The sequence below is a fragment of the Rhineura floridana genome, chromosome 6 (assembly GCF_030035675.1).
Source record: "Rhineura floridana isolate rRhiFlo1 chromosome 6, rRhiFlo1.hap2, whole genome shotgun sequence".
Taxonomy (NCBI): domain Eukaryota; kingdom Metazoa; phylum Chordata; class Lepidosauria; order Squamata; family Rhineuridae; genus Rhineura; species Rhineura floridana.
In genome coordinates, this window is record NC_084485.1 from 127333985 (window position 1) to 127349065 (window position 15081).

Consider the following 15081-nt stretch of genomic DNA (forward strand, 5'->3'; position numbering starts at 1 on the left):
TTAATATTGTATATGTCAGAATAGCTTTAATACTTGCATTACTGCCAGATAGCAATATGTATGGGAGGTACTGACACACACTCTTCCCAGAAGCTCTGACGGCTGAAGAGGCACGTAAGGAGAGGGAAGGGTTTTATAAAGGAATATATTAGCACATCATCTACGCAGGTCAAGAGATTCCAACAGCCTGAGACAGACGGTACCAAGTCAGCAGAAGGATTGATAAGCATTGATAGCTCTCTATCAGCTTTATTCAGCAAAGGCTATCATGCACCAACCACAATATGGTTCACAGTTGGGCCTCACAATTATTCCCCCCCCCATTTCCCGATTACTCTTCATCCATTTATTGGATTTAGGGAGTGCTGATCTGCGGAAAACACCAGTGGCAGCTGGTGCCTTGGGCACCATGTCATGTTGTCATTGGCTCCATGGAGCTCTGTTTACATTGGCTTTCTTACTATTGTTGTGATCAGCAAGGCTTAAATTTTTTGTTTTTTTCAAGAAAGGAAACAGTCTGTACATAAACAGCAAAATGAACTACTTGCTTGCTTCTCAGCTAGCCCAAGGACTTGATAGAAAGCACTATAATACTGTCCACAACATTTTCTGTACCAAGGCACAGTTTTAGAATGTTAATATATGGGTATCCCAGTGACTCAGACCCCATCTGCCTGACTTGCATCAACAATAAGACTGCAATCAACATAGCCCTTAAATGCAAATGAAAAGCTGATGGCAAGTTCACCAACAGTCTTCCAAATTTATCTGTAGGTCTGCAGCCCCCTAAACAAATCCCTCACCTAGCCTCTTTTGACTCCCAACACATCTCTTTCTGGTAGCCGGTCCCTAGTGGCACAGCATTGTCTGAAGCAGGATCCCAGGAGGAGATGACTCATACCAAAGGGAAGTCAGCAAACCTGAAAATCATTTTCACCTTTATTTTTTTTTCTTAAGAAAGGTTGGAGGGGAGGAAGGGATACTTACACAGCCTATGTGCACAGTCATCGGCTTATCTCCCCAGACATGCGTTAATATATCAATACTGGCTTGTGTCCTTTCCTTTGTTTAAAAAAAGGGGGGGGGAGACAAACCTGCATGGCAAGGAAACCAGATCAACCCACCCACCACCGACGGAGGGGGAGCGGCGATGCCATGGTCTCGCCTGCTTTATTGCTCCCAGGGAGCCGACGGGTCCTGGAACAAGGGCCACCCTTTATGCAACACAGGAGACCGCGAGAAAGCGGAATAATGGAAAAGCATAAAAAAGCCCCATCGGGTAGTCTTAACCAGCCCATAGACAGAGCAAACACAGACCCAAAAGAATTAGAAATGAGGATTTGTGCCTCCTTGGAGCCCCGCCCCCTCCTTGCCTCTCCACGGGAAATCTCCCGACCACCGAGCCGACTCAGCAGCCAGCTCAAGTCTCCCCATTTTTCCCTCAGGCGCGTCCAACACTTCTCTTAACAAAGCCGACCAAATGCGTCTCCCCGACCCGGCATACTCAAAGGGCACCGAGGAGTGGCTGGTTATGCCTCCCCAGGGAGCCCCAAAGCGAGGCCGGCCTAGCCAGCTCTTTCCCTCCGCCGACCGGAGCGGGTGGAAGAAAAGAACGGATCCCAGACACAATGGAGAGCAAGCGGGGGCACTCACCCACAGCTCCGTGCCCCAGCTCATGGCGACTCCGCTGGCAGCGCACAGCTCCGCCGCCGGCGCTCCTTTGTGGTTTTTCTCGTCAGTCCCCCCGCGGCTTTGGCGGCTGCTGCTGGAGTCCGCGCCGACGGCCAGCACCGACACACCACCCCTTTTAGCCTCCCTCTCTCAGCAGAAACAGTGGGGCGCTGGACGCTGCCTCGCTTTCGGCGCCGGAGAGACGGGCGGAGTGGGGGTGGCGGCGGCGACGGCAGGACCAACAACCGAAGCGGCAGCTCCGCCTTGCTTGGGGATAGGGTTCGGGAAAGGAAGGAGGAGGAAGGGGGGCAGCCGCGGTGGAGGCTGGGAGAGGGGCGGGTTCGGCCACCGCAGCCGCTCCTTAGGGAGGCCCCGGGACGGGACGTGAACCGAGGTGACTCCTTCGGAGAGGCTCAGTGGCACATTTCCTGTTCCCACCGGGGAGACTCGCCCTTGCCGGCCTGCTCTACACGCAAGCACCGGAACGGAGAGGAGGGCCTTTTTGAGGTAAGAAAAGTAGACCAGGTCACTCCAGGCTGCAGGTGAGGAGAGGCATTTTTTGAGTGCTCCTCTCTGTTAACAAAGGTCATTGCAAGGAAAAACCTAGTATATCAAGGATCGAGCACACAGACCGTTCCCTGTTGTTTCGCTTTCCTAGTCGCATGGTTTGGAGTTGTTCTTTTTAATGTAGGGGAGCAGTCAAATTGGTGATTCCCGCCCCGCAGCCTGAGTAGTAAAGTCCATTCTACGACCGCTTCAAGTCTCGACCACCTCATTTTATTTGAGTGTAGTCAAGGGGTGAGAGAATACCTCAAGGTGCAGCCAGCCAGCCTTTTATCCTCTTGGCCAAATTTCAGAAGAGGAAGCACCGATTCTAGCTATACTTGGGGTCACTCTGCATATGCTTAGAAACACTCGGTCTGAGAATTTTTAAAGCAAGAATTGCCAGTCCTGGGTCAGGTTCAAAGAGGAGAGCAAGACCTCCATTTTCATAGCTCTTGGAGCAAAGTGAAGAAACAAACAGTTGGCTGCTAACTGCTGTTTCGAGTGCAGAAATCACACCCTATTTCCAAGAATCCCACTGCCTCTAAAAGTGTGCATTACTTAAGATAAACAGGTGGCTTATAATCAAATTATCAGGGATGAAGTCTCATTTTGGAAAAAGCTCTGTCTGCCTTACACACTACTTCGCAAATTATTATGATTTGCTTTCTATTACTGTAGTGAAGCTTTGTTAAATATTCCATCAAGGATTATTTGAGAGAAAATAGACCCCCATAACTTGTACTGAGAGAGCCAGTGTGACATAGTGGTTAGAGTGTTGGACTATGACCTGGGAGACCAGGGTTCGAATCCCCACAAAGCTCACTGGGTGACCTTGGGCCAGTCACTGCCTCTCAGCCTCAGAGAAGGGCAATGATAAACCTCCTCTGAATACCACTTACCATGAAAACCCTACTCATAGGGTCGCCATAAGTTGGAATCAACTTGAAGGCAGTCCATTTCCTTTTTCAATTTGTACTGATCACAATTGCACTTGTGAATGATGAAATAAAATGTGGGGATGTGCTTCTTGGTATGGACTTCCTTTTGCTACACATTATTCTTTCACTTCGTACCTGTTCTTCTATTCAAGGAATGGAGCTGCTTGAATGACACTCCAAATGGGAAGCAGTTTATTTACGCTGCTCCATTCACTACAGCTTTTTCACCATGCCAAATGCAGCTCCTCTTCTTTTTTGTCCAACAGGAGGACCACCCACTTGTGTGACACTGATGCCACGCTGTTGTATTTCAAGCCATCCCTCAGACTACTCATCGAATGCATGGAATGATTTGTTTCATGTGACTGAAAGTGGAAAATAGTGAATTAAAACCTCAAGTACAACTATTCATGAGAATGTGACCTCAGTATGTACATTTCAGAAATTAAATTCCATAGACGCCTAATTCAAGGAATGAGGACTGTTTATAATGATGTGTGAATAGAAGACTACTCCAGTCTGGTGTTTTATTGCAGATATATTCTGCAACATGTTCTTGACTCAATAATAGTGCACTAGTGGTGAATTTATTCTGCTTTATTAGTTCTGTGATGCTTCCCCAATGCTATCGCATTATTGCTGCCTGCAGGGGCTATATAAAGCATGTGGGACAGCAGCGCCCCCCCCACCAAAAAAAAATTGTATGAAAACTTACAGAATTTCAGCAGGAAGTTACAGGATATGCACTGTCCCAAAACTTTTGCCGGCACAAATGGTATTGAAATAGGGATCACATATGCCCACCCTGATAGCATCATGAGCACAAATCATCATGAATGTGCAATAAAAAGAATGTCTGGAGGGGCCCTCAGAAAACACAGAGCAAGGTGCCAGTTGTAATGTATGGGAGGGTTGATTGTTTAACTTCATTCTTAGACAAATCTCTGGTGTGAGAGGGGAGAAAACATAGTTGGCAAACTAAACAAATGAGGGAGAGCCACTTAGAAGGAACAGATCTGGATATGTCCGCACCTCAAACCTGCAGAAATATAAAATACAAGGAATTTTATTTCTTGCCTTCTGAAAAGCGCAACTCCTATTCTGCTATAAATTCATTGTGTCCCAAATATTATTATTATTTATAACATTTCTAGCCCACCTCCAAGAAATTGAGTGCCATTCATGGTTCTTCCATCCTCCCGTTCTGCATTCTATTTGCGCAAGCATCCTGTAAGGTTAGGGTAAGAAATAGCAACTGACCCAAGGTCGCCAATGAGCTTCATGGCTGAGTGGGGATTTGAACCCATCCCCCAAGTTTTAGAAATTGGTCTTTAGAGACTAGTCTTGAGAATGGCATTAGTCATTGATATTTATGGGCTATGTTCTCAATTTATTTATACTTTTGGCCAGTTGGAAGACACCTGTGCGTGAATTTGTTTTATGTGGGGAGATCGGCGCACAACTATCAACACACAGTCTTGACAGAAAAAGACTTTGATCCAATGGCATGGATACCACGAAGACTGGCAATCTTTTATCTGCTGCATGTTACCTGTAATAATTTATTTTGGTATCAATTATTTTTATACCACTCTTGGATACTCTTAAATCCTGTCACAAACTCTTATTCCCAAATTATCTAATGTGGTACACACTGGGGAAATTGTAACATCTGATACAAAAGTAAGTAAAACAAAACTGGCATTGTACTAGCCACACAGGCACAGTTAGCATTCCTAGATGTATTGCTCTTAAACACGGGAAATGCAAACCAAGGAAAAATAGCTTTAACAGTTAGTGGAAATTCTTTGCATTCTTCTTCAGGCATCAATTCAAAATACTAAGTAGGATGGATTGTCTTGAATAGGTGAGTTAATAGGCTCTTCCACGTTCCTGAAACAAAAAAAGAACGGTGTAGTAGGGAGACTCTGATGAGACAGTTAGAAAATGTAGTAATTATAAACCATGTGCATAGACTGCTAATTAAGTAGAATTTGCTTAAATGCTATATCTTAAAATAGTCACCCGACATTGACTTAAAATATAGTGGAACGTATCCCTAGGCTCTTGAGACTTTCTGAATAGAGGTGGGACACTTCTAGCCTCCAGAAAGTTGAGATACCAGATGATAATATGCACATTTGATAGGGTAGGCAACACGTATGACTAAATTTTTATAAAGAAACTATTTGGGTTTTATCCAATGTTAGTCTTACTTGGAGTAGACCCACTGAAAATAATGAACATGACTAACTTAGGTCCATTAATTTCATTCGGTCTGCTCTGAGTATAACTTGGTTGGATCCAACCCTTTAACAGCAACAATCATTCTAAACTGCACAGGAGTGCCACCAGAAAGACATCTTGGAGGGGGAGGGCACAGAAAAGGCAAAGTGCATTTCTGGAGGAGCAGATTTTGTCTCCCATGTTAGATTTCTGAAAGAGAAAGAACATATTTCAAATTACTACTCTATCCTAAATATATTTTCTCTGAAGAAAGTCCTGTTGATTTTTATGGAGTTAACATTCAAGCAGTAGTGTTAATTCTGAAGTGCAGCCACTCCTCATGAGAATCCCCATAGCCATGCCCCTCCTAGGACTATACAGCAAACCTGATATTTTCGGCCAGTGTAGACATTACCAAGCCGACTTTTTTCTCACCACACTCCCCCACTTTGCTTAACATCCAGCCTAATGAAGAGTTCTGGTGGACTCCAAGCTTGTGGGCTGTTTTGAGATATTTTTGGTCATAATAAAGGGACTCTGGAATTTTTCAAAGTAAATGTGACAGTTTAACCCTTAGCTATTCATTCTAGTGTAACTTACCTCTTCCTCTGCTTAGCTTATTTGCATCTCAGGAGAAGACATCATAATGACGAGGTACGCTGGTGCCGACATTACTATCTTTTCGGCACCAGGTTAAAACTTTCCTCTTTTCCCAGGCATTTTAGTATGTGTAAAAATGTTTGTTTTTAAATTTAAATTTTAAGCTTTTAAAAATTGTTTTAAATATGTGTTTCATTGTATTTTATTGTATTTTATGTTGATTGTTGTGAACCGCCCAGGGAGCTTCGGCTATGGGCGGTATATAAATTTAATAAAATGAAAATGAAATGAAATCTATGCTGTGAAATAAGTGGAAGTGCTTCTTCCCTGCCTATCCCTGCTCTGCTACAACACTGCTTTCAAGTAAGCATGCTTAGGACTACAGTCTTTTTTTTTTAACATCCAGTTTATGGTTTAATGATCATTTGTATGCCTTTCCTTCAGGTAACAGCACAGGTCCAGCAATTGGCAGAGGTTAGACAAAAGCTACTTGTTGGAGCAGGCATTTGCTCCCCACCCTAGCACCGCCTATGGTAAGCTGGTGGAAAATATATTGAAAGAGAAATCTTATAAATGGAAGATTTTTACAACTTAAAGAAAAACAACTTCAGCCTTATCAGTGATATTATTTCCTTGCTGGATGTAGTAAGCAAAAGCATAGCTCTCAGATATTTTCTTACAAATTGTTATGAGTCTAATAAAAGATGCCACCTCACTTACCTTGTCCATTTAAAGGAGGGGTAGATTACAAAACAGGTAAACAAATGACTGGTAGGTTGAGTCTTACAAGAAACTTAGGAAGAACTCAAGCATGAATAGATAATTGGGTAATGATGAGTCAATAGTTAATAAGTTGGCAGTCTTTGTGTGCAACTTGCTCAAGTGTTGATACACATCAGGGCCATATCATTATTACAGGTGCAGGTAAAATTACCCATCCTGAGTTCTTTCGACTGGCTGTCCTGTTTTAAAGACTCTTTGAATTTCTGGGAACAAATCACACTCCCACGTTTCCAATAAAGCTAGTGTATGGCACAGTTTGGCTGAGTTGCTGCTGTGCCATAAACTTCGATATACCTACCTACCTATCCACCCAACCACTGTCCTATTCCCTTTTTCTTGCTAGGAATAACCTGGTCACATGGTTGCCTGATGGGATTGGTGACTCATGCCCGTGCTTGAAAACACTCAATTTCTGATCCAAATCAATATTACTGTCGGGAGGATGAGCTGGGCTCCTGGGGGGTTGTCAGAAGAGGATTCAAATGGCTGGCAGAGGGAGGAGGGAGGAACTTACCCTCTGTGGAGCGAAGCCGAAACAGAGGACATGCCAGAGATAGGGTCGCCTAGCAACGGGGAGCCTGACAGCCTTGAAGTTTTAGAATCCCCCCCAGACATTCCCAGGCCCTCCCTTCTCCGCAGCTCAGAGCAAGAGGGAGGGCTGATCACAGCAGAAAGGCGGAGAGATGGTTTACCCTCAGCTCCTCCTTTATCACCCATAGGGGAATCGGACACTTCAGAAGAGGAGGAGGTGATGCCTCCCCCCTCACCACGCACACGCAGACGGTTGAAAAGACAGGAGAGAAGGGGGGGAAGGCGGGCAGTACCTGAGGGGGAGTTAAGGAGGAGCGAACGGTTGCGCGCCCGTTTGGCCCCTTTTTAAAGAACAGGCGGGAAGCAGCCCCTTGCTCTGTCAACTTTCTCCCAATGTCGCAGGACCTGTATCCCTGTATTGCTTCATGAGAAAGCGCAGTCTTTGTTGGACATTACTCTAATAAAACACGAATTAACTACAACCTCTGGTCTGGTTCCTGAGTCGCATCCTGGGCCTGACAATTACCCAAAAGCAGTTGGAACTGAATAGATGATTAGTTGTCCAGCTAAAACAGATATGGAACTTGAGGCCCTTTCGTTGCTGCTCGACTGCAGCTCTTGTCGTCTCTGTCCATTTGCCATGCTGGCTGAGGCGGACGGCAGTTGGAGTCCAACAACATCTGGAGGGCCACAAGTTCCCCATCCCAACCCTAAGGCAACAGTAGCGGCCTACTGAGCTCAGGAACAAACTTCTCACCTCCAAGGCTATAGTACAGAAACGCTTACTGTAGAGTAATTACCATGAAGTCTATAGTAATTTTGCAGAAAGTAATTTGTGAACTCTACGCCCTGCTTTTTTGGGGTTGGTTTTTCCTTTGAGGCCTTAAAGATGACTTTATCAGATTGAATAACATTATGCTGAGGGGCTACTTTGTTGATTAAGTACCAATTTGTGTAATATGTGGAAGCAAAAAGAAATAATGCTTCTGCTCAAAATGAAGATGGAGTCTCTTCAGTTTTGCAGTTGTGATGAATAAATATCCATGATTAAATTAGGGCTAGGTATATCTAGCGAACTGAACCATAGAATATTCAAATGTTTATCCTTTTACTCAAATTTCCATTGTCCAGCAATCTGACCCCCCAAATTCTCTCTCCCTTTTGCTTAATATGAAATCCAAAGAAATACGTCAATATTTCATTGGAATGATAATACTCAAGGATTGATATAGAATGTTAGGATTTCAGCAATCCAAAACTTCATCCAAATGGACATGTGTCAACGTTACCAACAATAAATAACATTGCACAACAGGACTTCCATCCTTTCCTCCCCCAAAATCTACTCCAGAGGGTCCCTTGATCCTCCACAGCTGATTTTGTGGGGTGTGCAGGGGGAGGGGAGGAAGGGGAAATCCCACTGCACGAGCAGGGGGCTGCAGGGGAAAGCAAATAGAACCTTGTTGGGCTAAAAGAACACGAACACTGGATGCTGCCAAGTACCTAGCAACACTCCTAATTCCATGTATAGGCTTGTAAAGATAAATCATATTCATAAAACAAAGTAGGACAAATCATATTTTTAAAGAGGATAAATAAAAGATGCAGTGTGTGAGAAAAAGTAATGGGAAAAATATGAATCCTGTGTGAAATTTGGTACTGTTTTTTTTTTAAGATTAATTTCTGCACAGCTGCTGCATGGAGGGCTAGATCAAATCTCATAAACTAAGGAATGTGAAACAATTCCTTAGTTTATGAGATAAGGACATTACTAACTGGGAGGAAGACCTCTAAGAAAAACAACACATTGTGCAGACTAATTAAAAGAAATATGCGTTGGAAAAACTAATTCCCTAGAAATCCAGTGTGTAGGTATACTACACAGGCTCAAGTACAACCTACACTGGAAGACGAGAGAGTATTTTTTCCAGAAAATAATAAGCGGGTTTCAGTAGCACAATGTCGGAAGGCAGAGCTGGGGTCCCAATCCCGGGGAGCTGGATCCCGGAGAGTTGGGAGAAGAGTATTCGGATGGATGGCAGAGGGAAGGGGGAGGAACTTCCCCCTTTTGGAGCGAAGACGAAACAGAGGAACTGCCAGTGATAAGGTCGCTTAGCGACGGGGAGCCTGAGCCCTCCCTGGACATTCTCACGCCTCCCCCTCTTTCAGGCTCAGAGCAAGAGGGGAAAGAGGGAGGGCTGCTCACAGCCGAAAAGCGGGGAGGCAGTTTACCATCAGCCCCTCCCCTATCCCCCATCCTGGAATCGGAAACTTCAGAAGAGGAGGGGGTGATGCTTCCCCCCTCACCGCGCACACGCAGACAGCTGAAAAGACAGGAGAGAAGGGGGGGAAGGCGGGCAGTACCTGAGGGGCAGTTAAGGAGGAGCGAAAGATTGCGCGCCCGTTTGGCCCCTTCTTAAAGAACAGGCGGGAAGAAGTCCCTTGCTCTGTCAACTTTCTCCCAATGTCGCAGGACCTGTATCCCTGTATTGCTTCATGAGAAAACGCAGTCTTTGTTTGGACATTACCCTAATAAAACACGAATTAACTACAGCCGTTGGTCTGGTTCCTGAGTCACATCCTGGGCCTGACAGCTTGACAGAGCCACCTAAATCACCCTCAACGGTCTCTTCACTTGACTGGGACAAGATGTCAAAGGGAGCAGCGGGGGGGACGAACCCCACTTCTGAGACGGAAGAAGTGGAACTCTTGAGGACTAAGGTAGCTGATTTGCAGATGGATGTTCAAGCCCTGCTAGCAGCAGTCAAGGCGCTGAAGACGGATAATCAAACCTTGAAGGCCACGATAGACCAGATGCGAACAGCCCCTCCAGCTGCCGTAGTAAAGGTTCCCATTGGATTGCCCCCAAAATACGCGGGACAAAGTGATCAGTTGGCAACCTTCGTGGCTCAATGTGAGTTATATCTGGATGTCAGGCACACGGAATTTCCAGACGATGGGGCTAAAGTAGCTTTCGTGATTAGCCTCCTGGAGGGAGAAGCTGCAAAATGGGTGACTCCGTATCTCATGAGAAAGGATACTGTCTTAGGAAGGTACAGAGGATTTATACAGGAGATGACCGAGATGTTTCAAGACCCGCAAAGGGCTGAAACAGTAGCGCGGCAACTAGGCACTCTGAAGCAAGCTAAAGGGACTGTTTCCGAGTACACTAACGCTTTTAAAATTCTGTCCCAGGAAACTGGTTACAATGACGCCGCCCTGATGTTTATGTACCGGAGTGGATTAAATGCTGAAATCCTGGATGAGTTGGCCAGGACCTCCCCCCCCGCTGACCTACCAGGGCTCATCCGGCTATGCCTACAGATAGATCACCGGATGGAAGGAAGGCGCCTGGAAAGGAAGCAGGAGGTCCCGAGATACTCAGCCTCGGCATCCCGCAACAAGACCCTTTCCACTGCAGGGATGGCAGGTAATGCAACTGAGGGACAGGGAGGGGCTAGGCCAAGACTGTCGGAAGAAGAAAAGGAAAGACGATGCCGGGAACGTTTATGCTTTTATTGTTCAAAGCCGGGCCATGTGGCCAGAGACTGTGGACTGAAAGGGGGGAAAGCCGAGCCGTCGGGAAACTAGAACACCCAGTCCACGTGCAGGCCGGTGGACTGGGGGCAGCATTGTATAAAGGCCCCCCAACGATCCAACCTCCCTCAAAGGGGGTGTTGGTCTTGCCTATTCGGATTACAACTTCCAGAGGAGTGGTGTTTAATTCCACTGCCTTAATTGACAGTGGAGCCTCCACAAATTTTATTGATGCAAAGTTAGTCAAGCGTCATGGAATTTCCCGGTGGAAACTGGACGCTCCCCTAGCTGTGGAGACTATCGATGGGAGACCCCTGAAGTCAGGAGGGGTGACACAAGCCACGGAGGAAGTGAAACTTCAAATCCCTGGGCACGAAGAGTTCATTTCGCTATACGTGTCAGATCTCTCGAACTTTGAGGTGATTCTGGGAATGCCCTGGCTAGCAAAGCATGAACCCAAAATAAGTTGGAAGGAGGCGGTGGTGTGGTTCACCTCACAGTATTGCCAGGAGAACTGTCAACCTGAAGGAATCAAGAACACCCTAGCGGGGGCAGTGCAACAGATCGAGCAAGTGACCCTGCCGCCAAAGTATGAAGAATTCAAAGATGTGTTTGATGAAAAAGAGGCAGAGACTTTACCCCCCCACCGCCCTTACGACTGTGCAATTGACCTAGTGCCAGGAGCCAGCATCCCATCAGGGAGAATCTACTCTCTCACAGAGAATGAGAGGGAGGCCCTGAAGGAATTCCTGGATAAAAACCTGAGGCGAGGATTCATACGCCCCTCACAATCCCCTGCTGGAGCGCCACTATTGTTTGTGAAAAAGAAGGGGGGGAACTCAGACCCTGTAACGACTATCGTGCATTGAACCGGATCACCATCCCCAACAACTACCCGCTGCCCCTGATCTCAGAGTTGCTGGACCGACTGCACTCTGCAAAAATCTTCACGAAGTTGGATTTGAGAGGAGCATACAATCTGATCAGAATGAAGGAGGGAGATGAATGGAAAACAGGATTCTTGACCGCTTACGGACAGTAGGAATACCTGGTCATGCCGTTCGGGCTTTGTGGAAGTCCAGGAATTTTTCAAAAATTCATGAACGACGTGTTTAGAGACTTGATGGACACGTATGTAATCTGTTACTTAGATGATATCCTGGTGTTCTCAAAGAACCAGGAAGACCACGACCAGCATGTGAAGACGGTGTTGAAGAGACTGAGAGAAAATCACCTGTATGCTAAATTAGAGAAATGTGGATTTGACCTCAAGTCTCTAGACTTCCTTGGATATCGAATCTCAGCGGAAGGCGTGGAGATGGACCCAGGGAAAGTAAGCTGCATATTGGACTGGGGCCAACCTGTCACCAAAAAGGATGTACAACGTTTTTTGGGGTTTGCCAATTATTACAGAAAGTTCATTCCAGGGTTTTCCAAATTAACAGCTCCTCTGACTGACTGTTTAAGGGGGAAGAAGAAGTTTCAATGGACAGAGAACGCCACCGAGGCCTTTGAGGAGCTGAAGAGAAGGTTTGCTACTGAGCCCATTCTGCGCTTTGCTGATCCGAACCGCCCTTTCGTAGTGGAAGCAGATGCTTCAGATTTTGCCATCGGGGGGGTCCTGCTACAATTAGACCAAGAAGGGAAGGAGCTGCACCCCTGTGCGTACTTCTCTCGGAAGTTAAAGCCTGCAGAGAAGAACTACACAGTTTGGGAGAAGGAGCTTCTGGCCATCAAGGACTCTTTTGAAAACTGGAGACAATACCTAGAGGGGACCTCTCATCGAATTGAAGTGCGCTCCGACCACAAGAATCTTGAAAGCCTCCAAACCGCCAGAAAGCTGAACCAGAGACAGATAAGATGGTCCCAGTTCTTCACTAGGTTTAACTTCCAGATTACTTACCATGCCCAAGCCAAAAACCAGAGAGCGGATGCCTTATCCAGACAGCCACAATACAAAGAAAGTGAATCCGAGGACCAGCCTCAGTACGTAATCCCGCCAGAGAAATTAACGTTGGAAGTATGCCAGCCTTCATGGGAAGAGGAACTCAAAAAGGCACAACATGAAGATGCAGACATGCTAAAATATCAGCAGGAGACGGGACAAGGTCAAGACTCAGAAGTAACCTTTCACTGGAGAAATGGACTGTTATGGTTCAAAACCGCCAGATATGTGCCAGAAGGGGAATTAAGGCTCAGAATCCTACGCCAGTGTCATGATTCCATCACAGCGGGACACTTTGGGATTTACAAGACCATTCAGAACGTGGCCAAGGACTTCTGGTGGCCTAAAATGCGTCGGGATATTGAGAGTTATGTAAAGTCCTGCTCTGTCTGTCTGCGGACAAAAACACAAACAGGGACACCAGCAGGACTGTTGCAACCGTTGCCTGTCCCACACGAACCCTGGAAGGACCTCTCCATGGATTTTATAACTGATCTACCCAAGTCCCAAGGAATGACAGCCATCTTAGTAGTGGTGGATCTACTTACCAAAATGGCACACTTTCTTCCTTGTGCAGGGGCCTTAGAGGCTAAGGAAACGGCCAAGTTATTCATAAAAGAAGTCTACCGGCTGCATGGATTGCCAAACAGCGTAGTCTCAGACCGAGGAACTCAGTTCACAGCCAAATTTTGGAGAGCAATGTGGAAACAGTTGCAGACGGAATTAAAACTCTCCTCCGCCCATCACCCCCAGACAGATGGGCAGACGGAATGCTTGAACGCCGTTTTGGAAAGATATTTACGAAGTTATGTGTCCTATCAACAGACTGACTGGGTATCATATTTGCATTTTGCAGAGTTTGCCTACAACAATTCTCTGCACTCCAGCACTCAACAAACCCCGTTCTTCGCTAATTATGGATTCCATCCTAAAGTCTTTCCAAGCAGCTCAGAAGGAATGCTGGTACCGGCAGCTGAGAACTTCCTTAAGGAATTGCAAGCAGCGCAACAGACACTGAAACAGCAGTTAAACGAAGCCAAAACGGAGTACAAGCGAGTTGCTGACCTGCACAGGAAGGAGGGGCCCCCCCTTCAACCGGGAGACCAGGTATGGCTGTCCACCCGCTTCCTCCAGATGCCGGGCAAATGTAGAAAATTACAAGACAAGAGGGTGGGTCCTTTCGAAATAGAAACTCAAATCAATCCCGTGGCGTACCGACTGAAGCTGCCTGACACGTTTAAAATACATCGTGTGTTCCATCGATCCCTCTTAACAAAAGCCGCCCCTCCCAGTGAGTTACGGCCGGAGGAACCTCCCGGAGCTCCACTCCTGGTAAATGAGCAGCTTGAGTTTGAAGTTGAGGAGATCTTAGATTCCAGGATCAGATGCCACAAGCTGCAGTACTTGCTTCACTGGAAAGGCTATGGGGTGGCTGACAGATCATGGGAAGATGCAGCTGATGTGCATGCTCCAGAATTGGTAAAACTTTTCCATCAACGTTTTCCCCACCGTCCCAAGCCAGACAAGGGGAGGGGGGCACAGCCTGGGAGGGGGGATGGTGTCGGAAGGCAGAGCTGGGGTCCCAATCCCGGGGAGCTGGATCCCGGAGAGTTGGGAGAAGAGTATTCGGATGGATGGCAGAGGGAAGGGGGAGGAACTTCCCCCCTTTGGAGCGAAGACGAAACAGAGGAACTGCCAGTGATAAGGTCGCTTAGCGACGGGGAGCCTGAGCCCTCCCTGGACATTCTCACGCCTCCCCCTCTTTCAGGCTCAGAGCAAGAGGAGAAAGAGGGAGGGCTGCTCACAGCCGAAAAGCGGGGAGGCAGTTTACCATCAGCCCCTCCCCTATCCCCCATCCTGGAATCGGAAACTTCAGAAGAGGAGGGGGTGATGCTTCCCCCCTCACCGCGCACACGCAGACAGCTGAAAAGACAGGAGAGAAGGGGGGGAAGGTGGGCAGTACCCGAGGGGCAGTTAAGGAGGAGCGAAAGATTGCGCGCCCGTTTGGCCCCTTCTTAAAGAACAGGCGGGAAGAAGTCCCTTGCTCTGTCAACTTTCTCCCAATGCCGCAGGACCTGTATCCCTATATTGCTTCATGAGAAAACGCAGTCTTTGTTTGGACATTACCCTAATAAAACACGAATTAACTACAGCCGTGGGTCTGGTTCCTGAGGCACATCCTGGGCCTGACACACAACAATACTTCTGTAGAATCTAAAAGAAGAGAATAACTGAGGCCCCAGTGTGAATGCCTTTTTTTTCTAGTCATGTTAGTTGTGTCAGTTCTAAGAATATGCTGTCTCT

General features: G+C 46.7%; 1 protein-coding gene and 1 long non-coding RNA gene across 4 annotated transcripts in view; one reads left to right on the forward strand and one right to left on the reverse strand.

Annotated features, from left to right (window-relative positions):
- FNBP1L (formin binding protein 1 like) overlaps nt 1–2141 on the reverse strand; it is a 98525-nt gene extending 96384 nt beyond the window's left edge. For 2 of the 3 annotated variants that reach the window (XM_061633764.1, XM_061633765.1), the window contains exon 1: nt 1654–2138. In XM_061633764.1, the coding sequence (XP_061489748.1) occupies nt 1654–1677 (24 nt within the window). In that variant the 5' untranslated portion in view covers nt 1678–2138. Of the gene's footprint in view, nt 1–1653 lie in introns of all 3 variants that reach the window. The other variant, XM_061633767.1, reaches the window with a different exon arrangement.
- LOC133387918 (uncharacterized) lies at nt 1418–6274 on the forward strand. The gene is made up of 2 exons (XR_009763603.1): nt 1418–2178; nt 3422–6274. It is a non-coding gene; the product is annotated as an uncharacterized LOC133387918 (long non-coding RNA).
- The last annotated feature ends 8807 nt before the right edge of the window (nt 6275–15081 follow it).